Source organism: Ostrea edulis, chromosome 4, assembly GCF_947568905.1.
Source record: "Ostrea edulis chromosome 4, xbOstEdul1.1, whole genome shotgun sequence".
Classification (NCBI taxonomy): domain Eukaryota; kingdom Metazoa; phylum Mollusca; class Bivalvia; order Ostreida; family Ostreidae; genus Ostrea; species Ostrea edulis.
Genome location: NC_079167.1, coordinates 57875153 through 57888511, shown reverse-complemented (window position 1 = coordinate 57888511; position 13359 = coordinate 57875153). Strand labels below are relative to the sequence as shown.

At 34.7% G+C, this 13359-nt stretch overlaps 1 protein-coding gene across 16 annotated transcripts in view; it reads right to left on the bottom strand.

Annotated features, from left to right (window-relative positions):
* Positions 1-1339: 1339 nt before the first annotated feature.
* Positions 1340-13359, bottom strand: part of LOC125668804 (filamin-A-like) — a 32392-nt gene continuing 20372 nt past the window's right edge. For 3 of the 16 annotated variants that reach the window (XM_048903231.2, XM_048903237.2, XM_048903236.2), the window contains exons 4-18: positions 12641-12811; positions 11889-11918; positions 10135-10293; positions 9487-9690; positions 9105-9257; positions 8348-8476; positions 7906-8070; positions 7561-7662; positions 5385-5522; positions 4934-5064; positions 4492-4780; positions 3710-3925; positions 3360-3374; positions 2335-2526; positions 1340-1993 (exon numbers count right to left, since the gene is read on the bottom strand). In XM_048903231.2, the coding sequence (XP_048759188.1) occupies positions 1806-1993; positions 2335-2526; positions 3360-3374; positions 3710-3925; positions 4492-4780; positions 4934-5064; positions 5385-5522; positions 7561-7662; positions 7906-8070; positions 8348-8476; positions 9105-9257; positions 9487-9690; positions 10135-10293; positions 11889-11918; positions 12641-12811 (2282 nt within the window). In that variant the 3' untranslated portion in view covers positions 1340-1805. The remainder of the gene's footprint in view (positions 1994-2334; positions 2527-3359; positions 3375-3709; positions 3926-4491; positions 4781-4933; positions 5065-5384; positions 5523-7560; positions 7663-7905; positions 8071-8347; positions 8477-9104; positions 9258-9486; positions 9691-10134; positions 10294-11888; positions 11919-12640; positions 12812-13359) is intronic. The other 13 variants (XM_048903232.2, XM_056163145.1, XM_048903233.2 and 10 more) reach the window with 7 other exon arrangements.

The following is a 13359-nucleotide window of genomic DNA, read 5'->3' as shown; positions in this document are numbered from 1 at the left end:
TTGTATCAACTCCCTCTAAAGTATGAAATTTTGAATCTTTTGCGCTATTGCAGGCGAAAGAAATTGCATACTGTGCGCAAACTTTATTCTATCGTGTACACATAGCGATATACGTCCACTAGATATATGCACATGTATCTAGTAAGCAGTTTCAGAAAATATGGTGATCAGCAAACAAAACTCTACTCATGGAAGGAGAACTTCATGTACAGAACATCACTTTTTCTATCACGTCGTTCGAGTCATGATAACAGTACACGTACGTGGGTCATTCAAAAAATACGTAGACAATTGTCTGTCGTATATATATTTTTTGGAAAAATAAAATTCAACACGTTATGGGATTTGAAATCATTCATTTTATCGACCTGGAATGTTTCATTCTATTTGATCAAATAGTATCCGTGATATATAATTTTAAAAACAGTATGTTCATTCTCCACGGGGCATCATTACGCAACGTCACAGCGTCGCCTTTCAGTTTCTCAAAATATCCTCTACATTTCACAGTTCAGTAAGAACAGCGAAGATAGTGCTAGAGCCAACATTGAAGAAATCTGATAATTCCGCGACAGAGATGCGGCCACCATTTTCCATAGCGTTTCTTATTCTTTTGAAAAGTTCTTCACAAATGATTCGTTTCCTACCAGGACGTTCGTCACCCAAGAGTCTCTACCACAAGAAAATCGTCTATGCCATTAATGCACTAAAGCACGACTCACTTTTTACAAATTATCCGTTTCTTTCAGCATTATAACAGTTTTTATTGGAGATTTCCGAAGTGTGACACAAAATTTTAAGGTCACTCGCTGCTCTGTGATTTCCCACGACGTCGGTTTTTTTTTTAACCTTCACGAAAGAGAACTACCTGCCTTTTGTAATCGATTTCCATTAAACGCTTTGGCATATTATGTCAAAACTTCCCTTATAAAATGACGTAATAATTCTCTACTAGAATGTATAAGATTTATTCTGTTTTAGTGCCATTTTTGAGATATTTGAAAAACTTAAACAATATATAATACAGTATTTACGAATAACAAAATTTTTACCATGCGCCGTGAACTCATTTTTCGGTTTGAATTTTTAAAACATTTTCTGATAAATCGTAACATATCTGAATTTTCTCTAATGAATCAATTTATTGTCTGATTATGTCTACCAATTTTGGATGTAATGTGCCTTTTAGAAAAAAAATTATGGCAAACGTCTACGTATTTTTTTAATGACTCGTATGGTGGTATTGATGGTACTACACAATAACAGGGATTAGTTGTTCCTCTACAGGTTGAATTTTTCATACAAAAAAAAAAAATAGAAAAAAAAAAATAACAACAACTGTGACATCATCAGTTTATTGAAACAATCCTAGCTGGATGTCAAAAGGAGGAACAATATTGTAATAAAAGACAAACATCTATCTCTCACATGCTTTCTATAGAGGAACCCTGACAAGAATCAAAATGATCTATTAGTTCAAAATTGAGTCTAAGCTGTCTATTTACAGATTTACGAATATCAAAATTTTAAATAAGAAGAAAATAATCAACACTTTTACAGAAAAACAAGAGTGGGATGACACACAGAATTAACTAATCGTGAGGGATATCTATTTTATCACTAACCAAACCAAACGCATCGACATTTACACCACACGTAAGTTTTTTGTAAAAACACTTGGAGCTCATATATTCTTAATATACACTCTTCAAATATAAACACAAATGTCGCCTCTGTGAATAAATACGTATAAAAAGAGGGGGAAATAAAAATAAACTTGAATAAGAATGTCTGGGTGGGGCCGATTATGTTGCGAGGGAGAAAGGGGACCCAGGAACTTCCTCATCACCGAATCTGATACACAGTGTGTGTTCTCCGGCTTCTACAACCTTGTAGCTGACGGTGTACTGTGTTGGGTTGTTCTTCTTGATCATGAGTTCAGGCTCCGGAAGTCCGTTGGGTGCTACCATACCAACACAGAGCATGGCATGACCTAAAACAGTGACGATAGGTCTCCAATAACTTGAAACTTAAGGCGAATTACTATATTACTCTAACCAAATTTTGAAAGGTTTATTGCTTCAATATTATTTTCTTTGCCTAGCACCCGGGATTAGTGAAACTTATAGGTCTTTTGCATAAGACTTTAATATCGTTGACATTATTTTTAAAAAAAAAACACTCACTGCATTATGGCCTTGAGCAAAAAGAAAACTCTCTTTTTAATGATTGTAAGAATAAGAAAATGAAGTTGTGGAAGCTCAAGAAAATATACGCGAACAAAGAGATAGATATGAACACGCTTCTGGTTTGCATCATGCAGCTTTTCCTTACCCGCGTCCTTAACGTCAATAGTGAAGGACTGAAGCTGATTGGTTCTGGCTTTCTTTAGGCCAGGTCCTCTGACCTGTACTTTGCTAGCGTCACCACGGAAACGTCTAAGAGACTTAGCACCTGGTCTCTTTTCGACCGTTTCCACGACCATAGACGTAGTTTCGTTCAGAGGAGAGGGTTTCCTTCCAGATCCTGTTATTAATCAATAAGATGATTCAGAAGTTATTTATTGCAAGTTCATAAATGCTCTGCGAATTCCTAAATATCATATATACGTTATTTTGCCGAGGCAATTAATTCTAATTTCAATCATAATTGATTATCAATCTTTCCCGCAATAATTTGCATAAGGGAGGTGACTCACACTGCAAAACAACAACCAATCGAAGGGTCGGGAAAAGGACTTAGCTATCTAGCTATCATTTAGAGGGAAGATTGGAAATCACACACTGTGTCCTCAAAAGCAAAATTATTGATATATTGGACCCAGTCTACAAATCAAATTTAACTAACTTTTCTGTAATTCTACCCATAACAAAATAATTGGTATAACAAATTAACTTACTTTTTCTTTACGCTGACGCGTAACTTACTTAATAACTTTATGCAAGACAGTTGTAAAAGATGTATGGAAAAGTACCGAGATAATAATTTATTTGCAACATTGCGAGTTTGAAAGAACATATTTGAATAGAAATAGCAACGTTTAAAGTATCCCCAAAACTTCTTGATCAATCATAAATTCGTCCTTGATATTCCACATTAAACAAAGACATACAACCGCTATTAAGCAAAAATAAACGAGATAGATTTCAATCCCGTGCCGATTATGTTTCTCTCCATATATCCTGCCACCTGCAAGCATTCATCAAAGCAGCACACAATTTACATGCTGATTACAGAGATGTGAAATTCACTATTTCTGAAATTTATAACAGCTTCGAAATTGCAATTAGATTGAAATCTATCACGAATGCAGCTAACATTGCAAGCCTAAAGCTGGAGGTTGTGGTATTACTGTATACCTGAACCGCCAGAAGCTGTATATAAAAGATAAAGCCAATTTGTTTACTTATATGAATAAGCTTGATATAATTGCTTCGATAACGCCTTCTAAAGCTCATTGAATAATGATTATAGTTGAAACCCATGAAGCTCTCTCTTCATCATCTTTCAAAAATAAAATTTCCTATTGCATACATTTAATATGATATGTAAATTGTGTTATTTTCACTGCAGATATATATTAATTTTTTTTTTTTAAAACAGCAAGCGAGTTAAATCAGAAAGATATATAGATGATAAAGTTTTAGAAAATAGATTACATGGCAAAAGAAATATTACAATTTTTAACACACTGTACGTAAGTACATACCTGTGACTTCCGACTGGTATGGACTGCCGGCGATGTTGATGTTACCATACTTAACGGTTATGAGGTATTTGCCTGTTGCGAAGGGTGTGTAGCTAAATTCATAACCCTCATCTACCTCGCGACAACTGAGGGCACATTTGGAGGGACCTTCGATAAACACTGCCAAGAAACTGGATCCTGCTCCGGCAGTTCTTACCACAAACTTGTTCTTCGTACCTGTCAGGTAAGGAAAGGTGCTTATAAACACAGCTATATATATGGACTTACTTTTGTGTAATCTTTAAAGCTGTTGCACATATGAAATGGTGAAATACATGTATTGTTTTGCATGTGAGAAACTATAAGCTTCATATTCGTAAAGGAATGACGAAGTTTGTTACGAAAATCTTTTTTTTTATTTATCAAAAGCAGTAAAGGTATCGCAAAGGACCCAGCATGGTCAGTCGACGTCTGATAAACGTTATGAGGAAATGGGGATATTTTTATGGAATTGGAAAGAAAATATGCTTTCTAAGTACATTAAAAGTAAATGAAAAATGTTTTAAATTTGTGCTATATTGGTCTATGCCAATTCGATGAGGTCTACGTCATCTTGTTTTGACATAGACGTGTGGTTTATACCAAGTTTTAAATCAATTTCGAACACTGAATATCTATTCGTCTGTTAAACAATATTTAGCAGATAACTATAATTTTACACTTATATAAGACAGTTTTATAACTGTCTGGTTTCCTGCACAATAATAAATACACAAAAAGTTAACAATGTGCAAAACAAGTACCACATGATCCGCTCTCTAAACCGTCTCCATGAGCCAGCACCATGGCGGGGTCAGCCGCCATGGAGCCTACCATCACAGCGAACGGACTGTCTGGAATATGGTGATCGTTCAGCTTGATGTCCAAGTAGTGGACACCATTTTCTTTTGGAATAAATCTGAGACCATACAATCCATCGTCCATTTCCTGAATGAAGCAGTCCTCGTGACTACCTGAGGGTGTACGTACACAAGCGTTCAGGGTACCTTTAGCTCCATTGTACGACACGGTGAACGTGCTAGCTTTGTCAACCTGCAAACAAAAATATTTTATATCACTTTGATATCACAGTAAAATTTGTTCAAGTCAAAGAAGTTCCTTAATTGCGTAGATTGCTCTCACTGACTTTTCCCCCCAGGGGAAATCATCATTAATTTTTAAACACTTGCACTAGTATAACCATACCTGAAGACCCCTATCCTTAAGGGAGTGAACTGTGACATTTCGAGCCACGCCGCTGTCCGGAGAAATATGGACTCGGAAGGGTGAGCCTGGGATGTGACCGTCGTTGAATTTGATGTGGATGTCGTACATTCCTGAACATAAACACACAATTTTCTAGATAGTTTGTGGTATTTACAGTAAATATTTTGTTCGTTGTAATTCAAATCCCCGCGAACAAGAGATGGAGAACCTCTATTAAGAACAAATTTTCAACAACTAAATGATGATTCCCTTATACATATTTTCTAACCCTCGAAAAACATTTACCCCAAGAATAAAGTAATGGTTCAGTATAATAAGAATACATATCATTTGTTTTCTGCAATCCAAAGATGCAACTTATTTTAATCAATAGGCAAAGGTGTATAGAAGAATGACAAATTAATGCTGATAAACTTTTTAATAAACTTGCCGGCCACTTTGACTTTATAGCTGACACCGAGGAAGCCATGAGGTCGTTCTTCTAATCTGATGAGAGCATCGGAGGGTCCTTCTACTGCAACGCTCAGTTCACCTGCACCGGCCTCGCGTGTGTAGATATTGAAAACGTCTAAAAAACGTGCATAAATATCGTTATTCTACTAACTGGTCAAGAATTTTAAGTTTAATTTGGTGTTCATCGTTATCTAGAGTCAAAGATGGAAAGAAAAAGAAAGAAAGACTGGGATAGAATCACGAACACAACCATGGCTAACTAAAACGACACATACTAATTCTACAGACTTGAAACATGCCAAAGAATGAAATAAAGTTTCCTTGACAGTAGAAAAGCCCGTGAGAATCTCAGGGGTGCAAAGGCGAGGGATAGCGAAAATACAGGTAAAATCAAACAGGAATGCATATGCTAAAGTAATTTTGAAAAAAGGCTGATTTGGTTCTGAGATTTAACCGCGAGTATAAATAAAACAACATATACATATATTTTGCTACCAGAAACAAGAAAAATATTGCACAACGGAATCATTGGAAAGGATGACAGATGATTCTTTGATTTTTTTTCTTCAGAAAAGTTTGACATTTTTCCTTTTCAAATATTCTTGATTTAGTTGGGCTTTTTGGGAAGTGGTCTTTTTGTTCAATCGTGCTACACATTACACTGTTCATTTTGGTAAATGATGATACAGTGTTTATACAGTTTTTCATAAAGTATTGATGATGTGGCTTAAATACTGAATACAACTTTGTCGCCATTCTCAATCATGTGTATTTTGTGAATAATTCTTTACCAATACCCCTTTACACAATATGTAACAGTAAATAGAAACAGGGATTTCAATGTATGTACAAATAACATACACTAATTGTTCCGACTTAGTTCATATTCATCTTTAGGCCTACTCTGTAACTGTAATATGAATGATTGTGATGATTCGTTCAATCATACATATATGTACCACAACATTCACAACTATCACCAGCAATCTCATCACTATAATTTTAACTACAGATTAACAATTCAATATCATGTAAAATAAAACTATATGAAAAAGTTAAAAAACAAAATTCGAATCATTTACTATTTATTGTCTTGATGAAATTACGGCAATTTTGATTGGCTGAAAAGTTCGTTTGATTTCTACATCAAAGAAAACCTGATTTTTATTTCATGTTTTGTATTGATATGTAGTATGAATTTGAAAACAAAATAATAAGTTATTCGTTAAAAATCAACGTTTTATTATATTCAAATGATAAGAAATTAATCTTATAATTCTTTTCGTGATGGCGGTATCATAGGGAAAATTGGATGGAAACATTTTTCGCATTGATGATATTTTCCGTCTTATTTTCTCTACGATACCTGCATCAAGGAAAGAATTTCTTAATTCATTGAATTGTTAACCATCAAATCACAACCAATAACATATTCCAAACACCATCACTCCTCATACTTATCCTCAATACGCTGAAAAAGAGACAGTCAATGACACATCATAATTGTGCTGGGAGAAATCAGGAAAACAAAGCGTGCTCGAATGTTTTTTCTTGGGCTGCGAAACAATGGAGTACTAGTAATCTGAGTTGCTACGTTTGTGTCATCTTAAAACAGTTAGCGATATTAATTATTAAATGTATTAATTTTGTATTAGACAACCATAGAATATATTGTTGCTCAAAATTTACAAATAAGTGGTTTTATCAACGTAAGTAATATTTCTCACATAGAAATCATTGTTATCACTCATTCCTTTCTAGTATACTAGTAGGTTTATGACGTAATATTCGCATGCATAATCCTGTTCAATTATTTCATCTCAAACCAAGGTCGATCAATATTCAATATGGATTTTTTCTAAATACTTTCAATTCAGATGGCAACAAAACACAAGATAATACATGTAGACATTTAAAAAAAAAACCTAAGAAAGTATTCTCCTATTCTATTATGCCATTTACCCAAATTTTCGAAGAAAAAAAAAAAACCAACCCAGCCGTTCTGTTATCATCTATTGCCTATCTATCTTAGTTATGACAGAAATAAAGATAAGTAACAAAACATTCAATGAAATATTGAAAGACCTCAAGGTTGTTAAGTTATAGTATCTTCATTTGTTAATTCATATTTGGCAAACAAGAACGATACTTACTACTAAAGCCAACTTCTCCCTTTTCTACGCCTGGTCCACCAACTTGTACCTTGTGAGTGCCCCCAGATGCCAGTTGACCGACGGAGTAAACAAACGGACTGCCTGGATATCAACAAAGTATTTCAAGTCATTATTTTCATCACAAGTCATTCTTTGTTTTACTGCACGAATTAAAAAAGAAATTTGAATGTCAATATTGTAAGTTAATTTTTTTTCTATCAAGATATCTTATTTCAAAACCAAAATCCATCTCAATAAACAAACAGCTCTATTATGTATTATTTTCTTTGCTTAAACTTGCACGTATTTCGTATCGTTCACAATTCTACATGTATGCAACACTACCTGAAATATGGAGACCCTTATGTTTGATACTGAGCGTGTGTGTTCCTTCCATCTGTGGTGTGAACATCATTCTGTAGTGGAAGTCTTCCTCGTCCATGATCTCGCACAATTCAGTGGAGCCATCTGGATCCGTTACGGATGCCTCCATGTCGAATGGATTGGTTCCTGATGAAGATGAATACAAAATTGTTATACATGTATACCATGTTCAGTGTTACTCTTACTTATATTTATTGGAGAGAAAAAAACCAATATTCGGACTTAAATTGCGTTTAATAAATATTAGCTGTGCATAACGTTATTAATATATCAACTGTGTTCATGTATCATTGAATTTTAAATACCCGTTTGTTTCATTTTACACGTTCAGTGTGTTACACAAAGCATGTGTAATATTTCAACAATCAAAATAGTAATCTCTTAGGAAGACTTTTCTAAGCACCTGGAATTTGAAGATAGAATTCACAATGCTGATTCTTTTTAACAGGTTCGGCCTGCTCCATGTTCTTTGATACGGTTTCTCTGATACGTCCAGACGGTTCTCCTTCCACTTGTAACAGGAAGGGGCTTCCTATGATGGAGTATAGAAGACAAGTTTTCATCCATGCTTCTTAACTGATGAATAGTTAATTCAAATAAAACTAACTGAACTTTGCCGAATGTTAAACTCCGATATTTATTCGTCCGTGTATAATTCTTGATGTATTCAAATTGTGTTCAAATTAATCCCACATACAACATCTGCTTTGTATTGGATGTTGTTTCTGTGCCGTATCGATTGTTGTTTTTGTGCCGTATCGATTGTTGTTTTATGCCGTATTGAGTGTTGTTTTTGTGCCGTATCGAATGTTGTTTCTGTGCCGTATCGAATGTTGTTTTTGTGCCGTATCGAATGTTGTTTCTGTGCCGTATCGAATGTTGTTTCTGTGCCGTATCGAATGTTGTTTTTGTGCCGTATCGAATGTTGTTTTGTGCCGTATTGAGTGTTATTTTTGCGCTGTATTGAGTGTTATTTTTGTGCTGTATTGATATTTTTGGTGCTGTATTGAGTGTTATGTTTGGCTGTATTGATTGTTGTTTTGTGCTGCACTGACTTTTTGGTGCTGTATTGAGTGTTATTTTTGCGCTGTATTGATTGTTGTTGTTGTGCTGTATTGACTATTGCTTTTGTTGCGTATTGATTGTTATCTTATTGATACCTGGAAGATGATCGTCAGCAAATCTAAGGTTAAGGATGTAGATGCCTGGTTCGTGAGGACTGTATGAAATGGCATACTTTCTGTTTTCATAATGTTTACATTCAATCTCCGAACGATGTGGTCCTTCTATAACGATGCTTAAGCCACCATATCCTGCATGGTCAAAAATACAAAGCAAATTTTTCAAAAGACGTACTATTGCATACATTTTATAGTATCTATTTTTTGGAAAACAAAAATTATTATACCAATAAGACAATTGTGATATTTGTATTGTTAATTGACAGAAACCTGTCACAGGATATTGTTTCATCACCTCAAGTTTGTGCATCTTTTTAACGTTTAGCGCAGGTTAAGCTGAATATTGAAAAATAATTTTTACCGGCTTCACTACAGTCTAGTTCCAATGTGTTTGGCTCGTTGGCTTTTGCTTTGGTTGTAGGTCCATTTATCTTCACCTTCGAAGCATGGGCCAATTCCTTGTCGCCCACTTTGATGTGGAAAGGACTGCCTTTTATGGGTTTTTCATCACGAGAAATATGAACTGCATAATCTCCAGTGGACTTTGGCGCAAATGAACCAACGCCTGTTTGTAAGCAATATCATGACTCAGTGGATTGGGGTTTTCAACAAAGTAATTTCGAAAATTTTTATTTATGCCCTTGACATGAAGATTACTTATATTGGTTTGGTGATGGAGGACATATCATCATCGTGACCAATGTTATCAACTGGCTATCATCATTTATGTAAACTGACATTAATTTTTCTTACTCTTCTTTATTGTTTTCAGCAAAAAATAACCCCAAAATCAGGATAAAGATATATTTTTTTAAATTCCAAATTACTGTTATTGAACCATTTATGAAGCATATGAATATCCACAAGGGATTTAAGGTTAGTGAGTATCTAAGTGTCAAATTTTAAGCCTAGCTTACAGTACTTTGATTTAAAAGGTTCCAATATATCTGAAGCCACAATGAATGAATGTAATATGTGATCGCTTCAATGATTATACTATTTTACTCACAGAGATGTCCCTCGGAGTCCTTTTTCAAGAGACAGGGCTCAATTGCACCCGAGGGCAATTTAATGGAACCCACCAAATCAACCACGTTGGTTTCCAGCACATTAAGGGAGTATTCACTGCTGTTTCCAAGGGAAAGCTGGGATCGTTTTCTTCCTTCACCTGTGTTCAAATAATGCTGGATATCATTTTTTGTTTCAGAAATGTTGAAAAAAAGTAAGAGGAAAACTCGACTGTTCTCAAAGTTCTTGAAAGAAATCCTTGCTTTCTTGCTTTGAATTAGGCATCGAAGTTAGAATCTTAAAGATCGATCGTTTTTTAACATTTGATCACCATCAATCGAGATATTGTAAGATTTTATTTAAAATGTTGGATATTGTTTTCATTCGAATCATATTAACGGTGTACTTTAACACTATTTTGTGATAATCTAGACGATAGATGGTAAGATGAAAGAATTCCATGCCATATGTTATGCGATATGATCACATAACACTCAAAAGACGCCCTTCTGGCCTCAATATCTCTATCATAAACCCCAGATATTCAGAAAAAAACAGTAAGAAGCACCTTAAATTAACACAAACTAATAGCCAGAAACACAGGGTTCTCAAAATCCATTAATAATTGTCATTCCTCTTACTACAGAATTCCTAGAACTTAAAAACATGTTTGAAGATAATGATGTACAGTGTAAAGACAAGGAAGAGGAGAATGCAATATACCTTTGGGTGATATACTTCGGCTTCTAGAGAGTTGGTTGCAATAAAACCCGGATGAGTCTTATTTTGCGATCATGCAACTCGCCTCACTGCCTGTAGACAATGATCAAGCGGTCATTCTTCTCTTTAATGCATGCTTGGCTTCTCGATTAGCGTGTTAGTATAAAACAACAGCTAGAAATGAGAGCAGACTATGAAGAAACAGTAAAACAATTATGCAGGCGAAACAATAGCGCGGCTACTGCGTGCTCTTTCTGTACATGGTTGTGGTCATGTTGTAACGTAATTTCGAATACTCAACAATCTACTATGTTTTCCAAGTTGGCTTGTATTCCGCGCAACTGCGATGTGCAAAGACCTGAAAATCTACAGAGACACAAAACTCTTAGAATGGTATATATCAACCATTTTAAGTCTAATTTGGGAACATTTTAAATGTTTTCTTCAACATCACTAGGGAGATCTTATTTGCACTGTGGCATGTCAATACCATGAGGGCTCTTCATCGTGCAAATGACTTATTTGATAACAGCTTTTTAATTTTCTTATCCAAAAGATCAGTTACTTTTAGTACACGGAAGTCTTCGGTCTGATTCGACCGAGGACGAGTATCGAACTTGTGATCTCCCGATTTTCAGTGAATAAACTACTCCAACCGAGTGTATAGTTTTCATCTTTAAAGTTTTCTATTTTGTCTTCAGTTAGATCAATATATTTTAAAACTAAACTACATTTCGATTAAAAAACATCCTCATCAACATGGACATAACAAAAGCTAACTGCTCGAGTATGCAAAGAACTTAAATAAAAAGATTGAATGCTTCCATTCTCTATATAGCTGAATATTTAATAAATTTTCTGAGATAAGAATGCATTCAATATCTTAGTAATAAAGTATTATTAGAATATGTGCAAAAATAAAAAGACACCTATTTTGTCGGCACCAGAGTTCTAGATTACGTATTGTTCTATTCAGTAGATTTATATTGCATCGACTACATAGTACACTAAACTACAGCCAGGTTGAAGACTTACCAGGTTTCATAGGCAAACCATTTTCATGAACTACGGGTAAAAGATGTACAATGGCATTATATGATGGGATAACATTTGAAAAACCAAAGTTAAAAGTTTGTTTCCTTTCCATCACAGACATTTTCGATCCAATCAAATTCATATTTGTCAAAAATCGTTTAGAGGAATTGGAAAATTTCCCCATTATGCATACTATAATGTCTCATTGCAATTTCGAATGTAACCATATCGATGATTTACTTATAAAGTTATATATTAAGTAATTTACATGATGTTTCAGGAAACAAACATTTCTAACTTGGTCCATTGCAGTGAAGGGATAGGAAGAATTACACACAACAACAGCACAACGTCAACTCCGTAACTGCCAAATGGCGGCACGTGGTCTATCAATTGAGTTACTTTGTACCATCAATAATTTATTTGCGATTGAATTCGATATCTCCTCTACTTATAAGTGAATCCAAAAACTTTCTATACATTGAGCTAGTTTGAGTGAAATTGAATATGTAGGGTTGATATACATTTTTATGTAGCTGGTACTTCCATGGTGGATAAGTATAGACTAATTAATACATAGTGGAGAATGTTGGCATATCTGTCATATCAATGATGTACAGGGTTTGTAGCCAGTGCATGTGGAGAACCACTGTCATTTTTCATATCCATGGTATTGTCTGATATTAGTACTCTTGTCTATATCAAGCTTTGGTGAGATCGCTGCCGCGCAACCATGTGGGTGTTGGGATTACCTGAAACCTTGGAAACGAAGGGAGATCCTTTCATCTCTTTTCCGTTATACTTGATGATGATATTGTAGACACCAGGGGTCATAGGAAGGAAGGAAATATCACATTTGTCTCCCAGGTCCTTCCTGGTAATCTCTGTCTTTGTCGGACCATCAACCTTCACGTCCAGTTTACCTTTAAATATGTATGTGTAGTTGATATCATTACTGTATGATACCAAATGTATTTTGAACAAGAAAATATATTATAGTTTTGTTTCGTTTTTTGTATCATTCGTGTGTGATCCAGATAAAGAAAATAAATCTCTGAATTTTTTTTAAAAACTCTTGCAGAAACTAATATATGAACTTAATAATAACTACCTTCTCCTAATTTCAACAAAAATGTTACAATGAATTCCATCAGAAATGGTATCTTCGAGAACGAATGTTTAGGCGATTGGATTGTAGTGTTTATTTAAAGGAACTAAAGTACATGTACTTAAAACCAATTTTGCGTGTTTTCAAGAATTCCTGTAGTTGTGTTTTTTGCTAGTGCACTCTCAAGCTGTTTGTCAGATTTACGGGGAAAAAACGAGAGTTTTTTGTGCATGTCTTCGTGTGTGTTTCTGACGGCGAATATATACAGGGTATGACATAAACCATATCAAGGTAATTGAAATCACTTGAGAATAATCAAAGAACAGTGTTTCAACATCAGGAAATCTGTCAAGCGATTCTACC